Source organism: Microcaecilia unicolor, chromosome 3 (assembly GCF_901765095.1).
Source record: "Microcaecilia unicolor chromosome 3, aMicUni1.1, whole genome shotgun sequence".
Taxonomy (NCBI): domain Eukaryota; kingdom Metazoa; phylum Chordata; class Amphibia; order Gymnophiona; family Siphonopidae; genus Microcaecilia; species Microcaecilia unicolor.
In genome coordinates, this window is record NC_044033.1 from 136,173,331 (window position 1) to 136,190,753 (window position 17,423).

General features: G+C 42.5%; 1 protein-coding gene across 1 annotated transcript in view; it reads right to left on the reverse strand.

Moving 5' to 3' along the window:
- Positions 1-17,423, reverse strand: part of FMN2 (formin 2) — a 434,815-nt gene that overhangs the window by 319,848 nt on the left and 97,544 nt on the right. The window contains exon 5 of the mRNA XM_030196386.1: positions 2,278-2,339. Within this exon, the coding sequence (XP_030052246.1) occupies positions 2,278-2,339 (62 nt within the window). The remainder of the gene's footprint in view (positions 1-2,277; positions 2,340-17,423) is intronic.

Here is a 17,423-nt window from a genome sequence, read left to right on the forward strand (position 1 = left end):
AGACCTTCTCAACCCAGTCCTTGAGGCATACCAAGTACTATCGGGTTTTCCAGATATCCACAATAAATATGCATCTACAAGTTTACAGACCACTTCTAAATGTATTACAACATTCAACAATTTATTAATTTGACAAAAATCAGACCTAATGTCTGCATTATGGGCTACATTCGTCCCAGAGTTGTATTCTCTCTTCTGGAACCTTATCAGCTTCCTTGCACCTACTGTTACTCTATTTTCTACTCTGTATATATTCCCGGAGTTGGTACTCTCCTCTCTGGAACCTGTAAGCCACATTGAGCCTACTGCTATGCGGGAAAATGTGGGATACAAATGTAATAAATAAATAGACGGTGACAAAAAAAGTGCTATTCTATAAGATGCACTTAAAGTTAAGCACAGTTTATAAAATAGCACTTGCGCCAGGACTCTTGCCTAACTTTAGGTGCAGCTATTTGCACCACATGAACTTTGTGCAAATCTATGTGCCTAAATTAGATGAATATCCCTGCTATTCTATAATGATGCATGTAAATGCTAGGTATGACCCCATTTCGCCCATGACTCTCCCATTTCTGCACCTTAATTGCTTAAGCTAATTATTGGAACTAATTGGCTCATTATATTACATGTGCAAATTGGGCATACATCCAAATTTGTGTGTGCAATTTTTGGCAACTTTTATAGAATTAGGGGGTATATATTTTATTTTTTAAGATATTGCACCCAATGCAGGTATATGCTGAAACATGGTCATGTCAGGACTGATTTTTTTTCAATAAAACAATTCACCTTGTGCCATGCTGGTTGCTGTTAATTGGCCTTCTTGGTGTCTGAACAGGTTGTATTCTTCAGTTTGTGTGTTTTTGTACCGTGTTGTGTTCATGAAGTAGCACTACAGATCAGTGTTTCACAAGTCAGTCCTGGAGTACCCCCTTGCTAGTCAGTTTTCCAGGATATCCACAATTAATATGCATGAAATTGATTTGAATATACTGCCTCTATTATAAGCAAATCACTTTCATGCATATTCACTGTGGATATCCCGAAAACCTGAGTGTCAAGGGGGTACTCCAGGACCAACTTGGGAAAAACTAATATAGATAAACAGTGGTGGTAGTAGTCAGGGCCACGGCAGGGGGGGGGGGGGGGGCAAGATTCCCCTGGGCTCAGCGCCAGTGTCTGTCTCTCTCCTGCTCCTCACGGGACCTGAGTGATCACATTAACGCTCATGCGTGCTCGGCTTTGATGAAATTGAGAATGCGCAATGTGAAGGGAAGCAACCGCAGGACAGGCAATGTGACAGAGAACAGCACTGGAGACTTCTGCTGACAGGGCTTGGGGAACCCTGCTAGCCAAGGTATGTGGAGTTGCGGTGGGGGGGCAGGGAAGTGGGTCAAAATGTGCCCACCTCACCACTTTGGTCTCCGGTTCCCCCAATTTTTGAAGTCTGGCTATGTGGTGTCCTGGTGGTGGGCAGCAGTGGTCCTGCCCTGGGCCCGGCTCAGTCTCTCGGTAGCCCTGGTAGTAGTCAATTTTGGCCAAATAGACACCAAAGCTCTATCAAATCCACATCCTTCATTTTCATCATTGCAGGTGGTTCAAAGGAGAGATCAGGATATCAATGATCCCCGTGTCTTTTTTAGTTTATTGATAACCCATGCTTAGATAACGCACTGTAGTATGGAAAACAAAATAATCCATGCTCCCATTTTTTCATGGAGGCTGTACCTCCTCAGTAGGGATATACACAAACTTCTGATCAATATTCCACCAGTTTTTGGAAGTCTTCTTGGCCTCTGTCCCCTTGTACCACAACTGTAAATGGCAATAGGAAAAATAAAAAACCGGAAGGGCAGAGAGGCCAGCACTATAGCAAGTTTTTTTTAATACATAACAGTGCTGATTTCAGCCTGCCAATACCATCTACAATAATGGCACCAACAGGGCAGAAGTGAAAAGTAATTTCTGAACCGTGAAGACTTCAATCCTCATTAAGGGCTTCTTTTACTAAGCCACACTAGTGATTCTGCACAGGAATTGCTAGCGCAACTTTGTAAAAGAAGCCCTAAGAGTATCCAGGGGTTAAAAGCATGGGCCTTGACAAGACATTTTAAACACAATGAAAAACAAGATGTTATTTTATAAAAACAGGTCACTCACTAAAATTTCCCATTTTGTTTCCAAGAAAATATAGATATCTATACTTAACACATCCAGGAAACAATCCTCATCACCAATAAAACATGTAAATTTTACCTCCTATTAACATCTTACCTGCATTTGTGGGATGTCCTCCTTATGTTGCTTCTCTAGTTCCTGGATTACTACTTGATGTTCTAGATTGAAAAAGAAATTCAGAAAATCCTTCATAAGAACAGCATATTACAAATCCATCAATGAAAAAGTTCCAAAAGCTATTTTACTTTATTTTCAAATTAGAATTTTGCATATATATATTTGGGTATTTTAAAGAACAGTACCGCTAAGAAATTTTGCACACACACATACTCCCTCCCTCATTTGCTCTACAATCTAAACAAATAAGACTCGGAGGCCAATGTAAAAGCCAAGTGTTGGAACCTTATACTGAGCTTCAATGGAGTTCCCCAACGCATGCATTTAAAAGTTACAATCAGATACAGTAAATAAAATACATACAATGTGTATGCAAAAAAAAAGTACAAACACAGAAGTACATTGATAGCCATACAACTATGTGTAAAGTTGATTGCATCAGTATTAGCTACAGAAAAATTAATGTGTGTGCAGAGTTTGTACAAGAACCTGGAGGAAGCTTCTAAGAGCATAATTAATATAAGTAGTATCAAGGAACAACAAATATACCTTGGCCCAACAGACCAAGAGACTTCAAGGATCTCAACAGTGATCAGAAACAGAAAACTTCTCTTGTGAAGTACAAGAGGTCAAAACACTGGTCTAATACTACCCAATCATAGTACTGTCATACCTATGCAATCTACTGTAGCCAAATGTCACCCTTTAGAATCACAGGCCTGGTGAATGATGGATCAACTACTAAGCAATCTTATTAATTCATGGTGTCATCTGAGAACAGTATTTACACATCTTGGGAATAACAAACTTGGATAGATAAAAGCAAGGTTTTACCACCATCTGAATAATGCCCAACAACCACAATGAGGAAGATGGGGTGGAGCAGTAGCAGTCCTGACTCAGGACACTAAGTGCGCAGAACCATCATCGCCCAACTGAGTCAGAATCCCTTTTAATCCAGCTAGAAGAGAAATCAACCACCTTGTAACACATCTGTGCAAAACTCCTCAGTCTGATTACAGAGATGGTCCAGAGTTTCTCTAGGTTGGTGATCACGGAAGACTTTAAACCTACATATCAAAACCCAAGATAACTTGCCAGGAAGACAGCTGAAGTGGGAACAGCACTAGGATTCACACAATCAATTCTCCAATTCACAAAAAGGGTCATTTACTAGACTCTGTAGTACAAGGGGGTTAGCACCCCAGAATATCAGGATAGTGGTACTGAAATAAAATCTCTCATGGACAAACCATTTTCTAATCAAATTTTGCTTAAGTGACCACATGAAGCAGATGGTGCCTTCCAGAGCTCAGAATATCAGAGACCAGAAAAATCTGACCGCTGAATAGAGAATGACACGGGGATAAAATTTGTCCCCATTGGTTCTGTCTCCATCCCCACCCCATTCCTGCAGGCCCCATCTTCATACCATCCCTGCAAGCCCCCATTTCCATCCCTGCCCCGTGGACTCTGTTCTCATCTGCAGAAGCCTTGAACACTTATGATTTTATATTTAAATATTTTTATTAAAGTATAAAAGGAATATGCTGTGCAACTTTTGTATAAACTACAAATAGAAAATAACAATGAGCAGTTATAATAAACCCTCCCACCGCCACCACCCTCTACCCTTCCAAACCCAATAGCTGACTTCTACTACCCCAAGGAATCCTAATCCACCCTGTTAAAATGTTCAGGGATACAAAATACAACCTGTTCTGTATGCCCTAGAGGGGAGAAATATGCCCTATGAAGAACGGTTATGATTTTTTAATCTGTGGATGAATAGGTCATCAACAATCTCAGGATTCAGTCTAGCTCTCCTGTCTTCCAGAGTCCCTCTGCAATAGAAGAGGTCTTCTTAGAATTTGTGCTGGTAGCAGGATGTACAGAACCGCCCCCCCCCCCCCCCCATGCAAATTTTGCTAGCTGTGGCCAGCATGTTTGCTTGTGTGTTTCCAAAAATAAAAACACTGTTGTCTGCATCAAACCTAAACAGTCCAGTTCATTAACAGGTTTCAAAGTAGAAAGTAACATAGGGACAAAGTTTGTCCCCGTCCTCTGGTTACTGTGAATCCCCGTGTCATTCTCTACTGCTGAACAAGCTTAGGGGCTTTGGATTATCCCCCATGTGAATGGTGAGACTAGTGTCAAGAGTAGGTTGATATTTGGAAAACACATTTAGATAAGGCCCTACAGAAAACTGCACCACTAAAGTTTTACGTCCACTCAAAACACATTCACCTTGGTTCTCTCCAGAAATTTGGACTCTTAAGTGTGAAGGATGGAAACAGAAAAGGATATAGCGATGGTTCCCAAACCTGATCCTAGAGGCACCCCAGTCAGTCAGGTTTTCAGGATATCCACAATGAATATTCATGTGAGATATTTACATGTACTGCTTCCACTGCATGAAAATCTCTCATGAATATTCGTTGTGGATATCCTGAAAACCTGACTAGCTGGGGTGCCTCCAGGATCAGGAACCACTATGATATAGTATAAATTTCTCCTGGATGAGGAAAGTAAACTGTAGGAAACACAAAAGTACTGCTAAACCTTAATGCAGCTAAGAAAACTGTTTTCTTCAATGTATTTGAAGAAAACAGACTACCAATTCAACTAAGAAGCTACAGAGGACATGAGAAAGGCAGATGTGGTCTCGCGCCACATAATCATAAGGAGGCTGGGAACTGTGGGCCAGTTAGTCTGACCTCTGTGGTGAGTAAATTATTGGAAACATGTGACAATAGCAAACGTCCTGAAATTCAGTAATTTGCAGGACCTGAAGCAGCATGATTTTACTAAAGACAGGTATTTTCAGATGAATATGATTAATTTCATTGACTGGGTGACCAGACAGTTTGATCAAGGGATAGCAATGTACTTGGAATAGACCCTAAAGTAAGTGACTGGGTTAGAAACTGATTGAGTGGAAAGTGACAAAGGGTAGTGGTAAATGTTTATGTGGCTTGATATACCACAAATTCCAAGCACAGCAGGATCTCATTGGTGTACATAAAAAATATTAAACATAAATAAAAATAGAAAAGAATGTCATTAACCCATTAGCGCCCAATGTTCCCATAATAAGCCATATGGGAACAAATTGATGTATTCCCATACGGGAACATCGGGCACTAATGGGTTAAACAAAAGAAAGGACAAATCAGTAATTCAGAAGATCAATAGTAAAAACAAACCCTGCATACCAGATCCCGACTCACAACTGTAATGGACTTAATGAAATGCTGACAAAGAATTGTGTTTTCAGAAGAGTTTTAAATTTGGAAAAAGATTCTTCACTACAAATATTGCTTGGGAGATCATTCCAAAGCTTTGGACCTTTTGAGATTGGGAGATGGGGGGCATCCAAATGGCAGATGACGTTTAATGTGAGCAACTGCAAAGTAATGCATGTGGGAAAGAGGAACCCAAACTATAGCTATGTGATGCAAGATTCCACATTAGGAGTCACCGATCAGGAAAAGGATCTAGGTGTTATCGTTGATGATACATTGAAATCCTCTACTCAGTGTGCAGCAATGGCAAAGAAAGCAAATCGAATGTTAGGTATTATTAGGAAAGGAAAACAAAATTGAAGATGTTGTAATGCCTTTGTATCGCTCCATGGTAATACTGCACCTTGAATACAGTGTGCAATTCTGTTCACCACATCTCAAAAAAGATATAGTGGAATTAGAAAAGGTACAGAGAAGTGTGATGAAAATGATAAAGGGGATGGGACTTCCTCTCTTTGAGGAAAGGCTGAAGCAGCTAGGGCTCTTCAACTTGCAGAAAAGATGACTGAGGGGAGATATGATAGAGATATATAAAATGATAAGTGGAGTGGAACAGGTAGACATGAATCGCTTGTTTACTCTTTCCAAAAATACTAGGACTAGTAGGCACACAATGATGCTACAAAGTAGTAAATTTAAAACAAATCAGGAAAATATTTCTTCACTCAATGCGTAATTAAACTCTGGAATTCACTGCCAGAGAATGTGGTAAAAGCACAGCTTAGCAGGGTTTTAAAAAAGGTCTGGATATCTTCCAAAAAGAAAAGTCCATAAGCCATTATTAAGATGGGCTTGGGAAAACCCACTGCTTATTTCTAGGATAAGCAGTAACAAGTATATTGTACTGTTTTGGGATCTTGCCAGGTACTTGTGACCTGGATTGGCTACTGTTGGAAACAGGATACTAGAATTGATGGGCCTTCGGTCTGTCCCAGTATAGCAATGCTTATGTTCTTAGGCTAGATAGGAAAAAGCAGATTGGCGTGTAGATTCAAAATGTATCAATTTTGTATTAGGAAGTAAGTGCTGATTGGCATCTAGACACCAGAGATTGAATGTCAGTGTGTAGGGGTTGATCAGTACTGAAAGAAAGATAAGCAGGCTCAAGAACATAATATCTTGTGAACCAACAAAAGAATCGTGAAGGAAATATGGAACTTGATGGGTAACTAGTGTAAATGAGAGAGATAAGTGGAGAGGTATGGACAAACCTCTTAGCTTTACAAAGGAAGTGAACCATACAGTTTTAGAGTCTGGAGTCATTTAAGTTGAGCAACTGGAAGCCCAGAATACATCATGTTACAATAGTCCAACCTAGATGCAATGAAAGCATGTATGGCTGTATGGAAAGATGGAAAGTCTAAACAGAACAAATGGAATGCAATGTGCAAAGGGAAACCAGTTTTGATAACTTCCGAGATATGTCTTGAAAAGATCAGCTCCAGACGGCTGACACGATTTAAAGTGGTGCGGACTGCTCCTCATCTTCTTCTACTATTTCCTTGAACTTTTCATTAGAGAATATTAAAAGGAGGGGTAGAGTAAGCAAAACCTTACCTGATGCTCCCGCTCTTGTGCAGACTTCAATTTTGTGTTATTCCTCTGTCAGATATTGGAGGCATCCTTGCTGTTTCGCCGGCACAGGGAGAGCCAGCGTTACTTGAAGGCATAACACTCAGCCCACCCCCAAGTTCCACCTCATCCCCTAGCAAGCAGTTTGCTGACTCCACTGGGGGCGATTGGAGAACAAGGTGCGGCAGCATCTGTGGATGTTGGGGGGCGTCCTTGAAGCATCCAGACCCCTGACAAGGCTTGGCTATGACTCCCCACTCCCAGAGGATTTGCTCCTGCTGGAAGCACCTGGTTAACTTAGGTCCATTGCAGGAAGCACAAGGGAGCTTAGATTATCTGAGGTGGTGAAAGAGCCAACTGAGATTACCCTTACTTCTATATGGAGGGCAATAACTTCACCAATTAAAACTGAGTAGCAGGTTGGGCCAAGTGGAGCATGCGATGGAAAGTGTAACATCAAGAACTGTTAAAGTTGAAACATCATATTAAGATTATCATGGGAAAATGAAGGGTTTGGAGGAAGGTGTTAAAGATCCAAGGGGCAAAGTTGGTTAAATGTTCACAATTGGAAATCATGAGAACCATAATCTTTGGTTTCTGAATTTTCCTAAAATTCAGATATCAGCCAGAGAATTGTTTAAGTAGTATATGTTGGAGATTTTGAAACTGCCCGTGGAGTCACTTCCTCCTATAAATAAGGTCTATTATGTCCTATATAAGAAAAGACAATTATTGGGAACATTTAGAGTGCATTTAAATGCTGGATTGGAAGCCATTTCCCATGATAGTCTGAATTTTTAGAGACCTCTCGGGATTTAGTAGAGACCCATGCAACACTACTACTAGTGTCCTTTGTGTTAAGAGTCCAATAAAAGTGTAATTTTGCAACTGTTTTTCAAGAATAGAATCACTTTGTATATGGGCCAGAAACTGTGATGATTTCCTGAAGTGGGCAGAAAAACCCAGAAGACGCAAGTCTCTTTTGATCTCCTGCGAGTTCAACAAAATGGTAGCAAATTTTTTCTGTGATTTCCAGTCAAGTGTTTGGTTAAATTTCAAAATGTTTTAAATATATTGGGTCATAGAATAAATTTGTAACAACTTCTTGATAATAAATTTCCTTTGTAGTTGGCGAACGTGTAAGCAGTAAACCACACAAGGAACAAACAAAATATCTTATCAGGAAAAATCGCTCAACAAGCAGGAGCAAGGGCTGAAGTCACAAACGCCTTCTGAAAAAAAAAATAATTTTTGAATTTAAATGACTTCAGTCCACACATCAGTGGGTATCTGATTTCACAAAGTTGGGAAGTACAAAAAAGGTAGCTTTCCAGGCTGCCGCCAGGCAAGCTCTAGAGATAAGTAGGAATCAGATAACTTATTGGTGTCGACAGAGTGCATGGCCCTACCAGGAATGTACAAGTGAATCATATCTGTCAGATAAGAAGGGGGGGGGGGGTCCTACCATAGAGAGCTTTGTGGGTCAGAGACAATATTTTAAACATAACCCTGTACTCATAGGCAACCAGTGACATCGAACAAAGAGTGGAATGGCATGATCTCTCCCATGAGCTCCCTCTAAGAGTCTAATCCCGGTATTCTGAATAATATATTGAATAAAGATTAAAAATATATGAATCAGAAAGCCACCTATCCTCTTGCCATTTCACAGAAATGTTTATGCGGTGCTCAAATCCTTACAAATATCTATAAAATATTCAGTTTATCCTTGATACATATAATCATATACATCATGTGGAGGAGTGGCCTAGTAGTTAGAGCACCAGTCGTGCAATCCAGAGGTGGCCGGTTCAAATCCCACTGCTGCCCTTTGTGACCTTGGGCAAGTCACTTAACCCTCCATTGCCTCAGGTACAAATTTAGATTGTGAGCCCTCCTGGGACAGAGAAATATCCAGAGTACCTGAATGTAACTCGCCTTGAGCTACTACTGAAAAAGGTGCGAGCAAAATCTAAATAAATAAATAAAATAAATAGATAAATAAACAGCAAGGATTGTAATATAAAATCAAGTGGTAAAAGCCTATTTTTAGACAAAAGAATATTGCTTATCCGTTACAGGCATAATAGTTTCCTGTGCTCATATTAAGTACATAAGTAATGCCACACTGGGAAAAGACCCCGCTATCATTTTCGTCGCACTTCGCTGCACCTTTTCCAATTCCACTATATCTTTCTTGAGATGCGGTGTGGAGTAACTCATGGCTGCCAAGAACCCCCCAGGCCCAGCCTCCAAGGGGGGCCCAGTGCCAGAAGGCTCTGCTCCCTCGGTCCATCTCTCTGTGTTGGGACCCGGATGATTGCGTTAATGCAATAACCTTGGACCTGGCTCACAGGAGCAGGAGAGTGACTGTCCGAGGGAGGAGCAGATGCAGGAAAGTAAGGGGGTGGGGCAGCAGTGGAGGCGGCCTGAGAAAGGGAGGCCAGTGCTGCAGTGGCCCTGACTCGGGCCCAGCTGTATCTCTTGACAGCCCTGGAGCAGGAACGCAGTCAGACTTCGATGAGAGGCGGCACATTTTAGTCTGCCTCCCCTGCTTCCGACCCCCCCCCCCCCCCCCCCCACCGACTGCCACAAAAGTGCCTTGCTGGCAGGTGTCCCCACAGCTGAAGCATTGGTCTGTCCTGCGCTGGTTTCGTACTGCCTTTCCGGTTTTCAGCACGCCCTGCATGATCATTTTAATGAAACTGAGCATGCACGGTGACACTGAAAACAGGAAAGGCAAAATAAGACAGCACGGGACAGACAAACGCTTCAGCTGGAGGGAGTTGAGGACCCCCTCTCAGCCAAACCAGGGACCCTGAGCTAATTTGAGGGGCCCAGGCCCCCATATAGCTACGCCACTGCCCTGGAGTAACTAATTTTATAGAATTTGGAAGCCATTTTACCCTTTTTTTTATAATTATGAATTTTTGAAAGTACAATGTCAAATCAGACAACACCTATTTTAATGCTTCCAGTAAGATATGAGAATACCTGACTCCATATACTTTATGACAAAGACCACTGACCATTTTAGTGGCTGCCCTCTGGACTGATTCCATCCTGTTTGTATATTTTTTGAAGTTGTAGTCTCCAACACTGTACACAGAACTCTAAAATAATGCCTCTATATAAAAGGGTCTTGTGGGACCTTATCACTTCCTTTTTTTTCCCTGCTGGCCATTCATCTCCCTATGCACCAAGGCATCCTTCTGGCTTTTGACACCCTTTTTTCTACCAGTTTGGCCACCTTAAGATTATCACATATGATCACCCTTGAGCCCCACTCATCTCTTGTGCACAAAAGTACTTCACCCCCAAACCATACTGTTCGCTCACAATTTTTTTTAGCACAAATGCATTGACCTTACACTTTAAGTATTAAATCTTAACTACCAAATTCTAGACCAAATAAAACCTTTGCAAGATATAGACACAATGGCACCTGTTCAAAGGATACCTACTAAAATGCTCAGCGTTTGTCATAAAGCATATGGAGATAGAGATCTGGGACCAAAGAAATACATGCAGTTAACCGAAGCGTGCACTTAGCCGTTGTGACCCAAAGAAGCTTGATATCTGATAAACATATGTACAGTACTGTTTATTATACGTACAGTATACAGTCTCCATTAACTGATGTTACACAGTCTCTGTTAACTGACATTAGGCTTACTTGAAGTAATCAGTCCTAGTCCTCTGTACACTAGTATCTGTGAGTTCCATAGACTATGTCTGCCAGGCGGTAAAAAATGTCATAGCACTGACATCAAGTGGCCTTCAGATAGGCCTGCATGGTGTTGAGACTCCCCAGCGCTCTTGCAAAAGTGACATGAGGTTGTTGAATTTCGTCAGCATGTGCCTCGCTGCTCATTTCATCATCTGTTTCATCATCAGCCATTGTTGCCTGCATGTAGGCGCATATCTCGACATCAGTGCTATCGTCAGCTGTTTGCAGATAGTAATCAACAGCTACGTAGTGATGAAACTCCTCTTCAGTAACACCGGCTGGGATGTCAATAGCCTGTTCATCTGATGCATTTGCAAAAGCTGCATCTGTTTCATCCCTCTCCACATCCTTAAAGCTTGCCCGCTTGTAGCAGTTCACAATGGCTGCCTGTGTAACATGATTCCAGGCTTCTTTCTGCATATGTAGGGAATTCAACAGTGATAGATTACGAGCCAGTTCAACAGCACGTTTATCCTTCCCAGTCTGATCATCCATAACGCTCATCAGATGACGTAGCACAAAAGCCCGATAATGTTTGAAATTGGCTATTATGCCATGATTCATAGGTTGGATCAGAGAGGTAGTGTTTGGTGGCAGGAAAACCACCTTGACGTTAGACAGCCTGACATCATCACTGTGTACAGCACAATTAGCACAAAGCAACAAAATCTGACGCTTTTGTGCCCACATTCTAGTGTCTAACTTCTTTAGCCACTGCTTCCAAATTTCCCCAGTCATCCATGAATTTGCATTAGCCTCGTATGACACAGGAAGTCGCTTAACATTCTTGAAGCAACGGGGCTGCTTGCTCTTTCCAATGACGAGTGGTTCCAATTTCTCACTCCCATCCATATTGCAGCAAAGGAGGATCATCAGTCTGTCCTTCGATGTTTTACTTCCTGTAGTTTCGGCTTGTTTGAATGCAAGTGTTCCATCAGCAATCGCTCGCCAGTAGAGACCGTTTGTCAACACTGAAAACATCATGAGGTGCAAACTGCAAACTTGTTCAAGATGGTAGGAAGAACTGAAACAACCCAATTTTCAGCACCAAAGTCATCAGCGTCTTGTTTTTCACCATGCTGTTTCTTGAATTTTATGTTGTTCCTCTCTTTCTTGAATTTTTGTTCCTCTCTCTCTCTATCATTCCAACCATCCAACAGTGGCTTTGAATTCAGTTAGTCCCAAGACTTTCAGCTAGCTGATTAGCTTTCTCCATAAGCAGTGGACCACTGACAGGAAACTGTCTGCTCCTGACTTGAGAAAACCACCATCCTCAGCTTTTCCCACCCGTTTTCGTTTCCTGTGTGGATATGTATTGTTTTGCCAGTCTTCCAGAAGCTGATCTTTCTGCTTCAAGATACGTGAAATTTGACTGGGATTGACACCATATTCTTTAGCAATAGATGCTTGACTATGTTTGTTTTCTAATTTTTTAAAGAACTTTTATTCGTTCAGCCAGTGTTAAAGTCTTACAGTTGCGCGACGACGACTCCAGTGTACACTCTAACAACATTCTTTTGCTTCTTCTGCCTGTGGCAGTTAACCAACGAGATTTCAAATTTACCGCCCCTTTGTCACATGCCAATCAGCTTCCATATTTCGTGCGTGCACTTATGCAGAGTCTTTCCTGCAGAGGAGCGGTCTTAAACCATGCATATAAGCAAATCTTGCACTTATCAGTGGTGCGCTAAACCAAAACGTTTGTCCCCATACAAATTGGTGGCGCCAAAAATGGGACCGAAGTACGCCATGCAGTTAAACAGCATGCACTTATCCGACGTGCACTTAAATGGGAGTGCACTGTACTTCTTTATAGAAAGGCTGGTGGATGTGTGGTATGGTATAGGACTAACACATAGGATTTCAAAGGGAAAAAGAAGGGATAGTAGATGGTGTGATGAACCGACTGGATAGGCCATTTGGAGTCATATTTTCAAAGCACTTAGACTTACAAAGTTACGTGGAGGGGCATAATCGAACGGAAACGCCTATCTCCATGGGCGTTTATCTCCGAGAACGGGTCCGTGAAGGGGCGGGCCGAACCGAGTTTTCGAAAAAATGGACGTTTTTGAGCTGGGCGTTTGGTTTTTTTTAGCGATAATGGAAACTAAAAACACCCAGCTCAAAAACATCCTAATCTGAGCCATTTGGTCTTGGGAGGGGCCAGGATTCATAGTACACTGGCGCCCCTGATATGCCAGGACACCAACTGGGCACCCTAGGTCAGTGCGGTGGACTTCAGAAAAAGCTCCCACATGCATAGCTCCCATACCACGGGTGCTGAGCTCCCAACCCCCCTCCCCCAAAACCCACTACCCACAAATGTACAACACTACCATAGCTCTTAGGGGTGAAGGGGGCACCTACATGTGGGTACAGTGGGTTTTGGAGGCCTCCCATTTACCAGCACAAGTGTTACAGGTTGGGGGGGGGGGGGATGGGCCTGGTTCCACCTGGCTGAAGTGCAATGCTGTACCCACTAAAAGTGCTCCAGGGACCTGCATACACGCAGGCCCTCTAGGACTGGTTGCTGCTATATAACATTGGCACACCAGTTGACACCTGAAGACTAATCTCTCCGAAAACGTCCTTTATTGGAATAACCGCCTTTACTCACAGTTAACTGCAGATCAGAGGTTGTGCCCCACTGGCAACGAGTCTCCCTGGTACTGAGATTAGCAGTAGGTCAGAGCTGGCAGAATGCTGTACAATGCCCTCTTTCAGCCACATTCAAGGGAAGAACTAAGTTGTCTAACGTGGCTAACACAGGAAAGGGAACTAAAACTGGCTTTAAAAAATGGCCACTACCGCATGGACTACAACAGGAAACACAACAGGGCACACTCTGACCCAGTAGGCAGGGGGAAAAGCACCATGTGAGAAGAGCCTACCAACTACCAACATCGTGAGACTGTAACACAAGCTAATGAAATCACAGAGCCCAAAACCCTACACCCACCACAATGCAATGCTGATGTGACCCTGTTGTTATGACCCGGTAGTAGTGAGCCCCTGTGTCCCGACTGAGCATGGCTGAGATAGAGTGAAGCCGTACTCGGTCAGGCAGCCAGACAATCCCTAGCTTCACCAGGGAAACGACCACCGTTCACCGAGAGTTGAGCTCTCAGCTGCAGGTGGCCACCAGGACTTCTGGAACCGGCGGGGTTGCACAGCCGCTGACCAGGATGGCAGGAAACAGACACAGTCCAGCACCAGAACGCCGAATAGGCAAGAATAGTCAAAAATCAGTCCAGGGTCAAGGCAGGCAGCAAACAAGCGAAATCCAAGAAACTAGCCAAAGTCCGGTACACAGGAAATCAGGAACAGAAGATAGCTGGCAAACAGCATTCCGGCAGCAACTCCTCAGAACAACTGAGGCCAAAGCAAAGAAGGCCTGGAGGCAGTGCTTTAAATAGTGAAGCAATCAGAGCAAACCAAACTCATGTGAATCCAACATGGCAGCCTCCCAAGACCAGATATGGAGTTCCTTCCTGTTCTCGTTTAGACAAGATGGCTGCCCCCTCCTGAGCTAGCCAAGATGGCTGCTGCTCTTGCTCCAAGCCGGATGACGGCTGCCAGACTTAGGAAACTGAAACAGACCCTTAAGACTGAACCTTGTCCCTTTTGGATAGAGCTGCAGAATGACTTAGCCGGGAGGAGCGAACAGGTGAGGGATGTAACACCTGTACTGCACCCGAGAGCCACATCTGACCCAGGGAAAGGCTGTGACAGGATCAAACACATTCTGTTGTCATGGAGGTGGGTACGGCATTTGAGGCTGGCATAGAGGCTGGAAAAAAGTTTGTAAAGTGGGGTATTTTTTGGTGGGAGGGGGGTTAGTGACTACTGGGGGAGTCCGGGGAGGTCATCCCCGATTCCCTCCAGTGGTCATCTGGGCAGGTGGAGCACTTTTTTGGGACTTGTTTGTGAAAAAAAGGGTCCAAAAAAAGTGATCCAAAATCGTGGTAAAAACGCCTTTTTTTTTTTCGATCATCAGCTAAAGACGCCCATCTCTCCTCGGCTGATAACCACGCCCCAGTTCCGCCTCCGACACGCCCCCGTCAACTTTATTCATTTCCGCAACAGAGTGCAGTTGGAAACGCCCAAAATCGGCTTTCGATTATACCGATTTGGGCGCCTTTGCGAGACAAACATCTATCTCCCGATTTAGGTCGCACTATAGACGTTTTTCTCTTTCGAAAATAAGCTGGATAGTAACCTACGGAACTTCGTAAGTCTGTGCTTAGGTTGTCTACCTACCATCATTTTCTATATTTCTTGTGTCCGTACTAGCCAATTTTCACAGAAAGAGGATTTGCCGCACTAGTACTGCTAGATTTATCAGTAGCATTTTACAGTATGGCCCACAATATCATGCTAGCACGACTAGCAGAAACAGTTATCAGTGACAATACTAGCCTGGTTCACATCAGATAGGCAGCAGTTGATACAATTTTCCAGCATCTCATCACTACTGTAGACACTGACCTGCAGGACATGACAAGGATCAATACTGTTGCCTACTTTATTTAATATCTAGATCAAGCCTCTAGCTGAGCTGATTCAGTTCATGGATACTCAGTCCTATTATCTACCTGTTGAACCCAATTTACCTATAGCCCTGACTGAATAAACTGACCATCTGTAACAGCAATTCCAGAATAGGCTAGCCTAAAAACAAAACAAAGCTTAGCCTGACCCAAGTACAACTGAGCTCCAGTGGGTCCCTATGACAGTATGATTTCCCCATTAAGTCACAGGCTAAAAACTTACACTGATCCCCCAAATCTAAGTAACCTTCAGGAGCTGCCTCTATCCTCTGCAACAACTATGTTGTCTCTCCATACATTAAGAAGGCAAGGCTTGTCACATTGGTCCAAACTGGCAAGATTCCATGCTACTTAGGGGATAAGCAGTGGCTTTCCCCATGTCTACCTTAATAATGGTTTATGGATTTTACCTCCAGGAATATGTCCAAAAAACTTTATTAACCCAGCTACTGCACATTAACTAGTTTTACCACTTACCCTAGCAATGAGATCCAGAGCTTAACTATACGCAGAGTGGAAAAAAAATACTCTCTTGTTTTAATGTACTATTTTTTTGAAAGAGTAAATTGACTAACATTTGTTCATTCCATTCTATCATGTCTCCCCTCAGCCATCTCTTCTCCAAGCTGAAGAGCCCCAAACTCTTCAGCCTTTCCTTATATCAGAGTTGTTTCATCCCCTGAAATCATTTTAGCTGTCCTTCTTTGTATGTTTTCTAATTCAACTACAACATTTTTGAAATGCAGTAACCAGAATTACACACAATACTCAAGGTGCAATCTCACCATAGAATACAGAGATAATATTCCTTGCTTCATTCTCCATTCCTGTCCTAATCATTCTTAAAACTACTTGCTTTCTTTGGCCACTGCTGCACAGGGTATAGTGCTTACATAAGAACTACAGTGATACAATCTACCAAAATATTTGAGGTCAATGATTATATCCTGTATACTCAAATAGTACACAAAAAGACAACATGGGTTATTGTGCATGATGATTTTTTTAAATTGGTGTTAATCTTTACACCAGTTAAACTCTTATGGGCCGATGCTTAGAACTCATGTGATAAGCCAACAGCGCAGAAACAGTACCACTGGAACTGCGCAGAAACATAGCTCGCCAATGCTCAAAGGAAATGATATTCAAATATATGCATGCTGTAAAAGTGAAAGCATGGGGGGCACGTGCTTGGCGTATGCACATTACAGTTTCGAAGTAAGCTCAGCTCCTATGCGTATGCGCCTGGCAAACCCGAAAGTGAAGCACAAACTGGCGTCTTTTCTGCACCTTCAAACATAAGCATTTCAATTTTTATTTATTTATTTTTTAACGTGGAAGGCTTATATTTAAACACAGGAAACAGGTGCCAATGTGTGCTTTCACTTTTCGGTTTGCTCTGACTCGTACACATTGGTCTCTAACTACCAGCACTTAGGGGCTTGCGCAGGCTTCCGTCTGCTTCCAAATTATATAAAAAAAACAGCAGATTTAAAAAAAAAAAAAAAAAAAAGAAATCCTCTCTTCAAACACTCTAATGCCTTCTCTGAGCTAGCGTTAATTTTTCAGCAGTAAGGCAGGTTTGTTTTGTGCACTGTTCGAGGATCATTGAGAGAGAATAGGAAATGACCTCATTAACATCGGTTTGATTACATTAGCATGCTACCTGCACTAATCTTTGGCGCACACATCGCCACCTGCACTAGAGCCTCTGAGCATTCTGTGCTCACTAATGTGGGTGCTAGTCCGGCGCTAATCACCTCTAGCGCCCATGTTTGATTTTGAGCATCGGCCCATTATTGTTTTGACTATTTTTTTTAACTTTCTTTACAATAAATTCATAATACACTGTAAAAGGTATTCTTGATTTGAAATGGGGGGATAAAACACAATGTCCATGATAAAGAAATTCAAGATGTTTTATAATACATGCTACACATGCTTACTCACCTTTACTTTCCACTACAA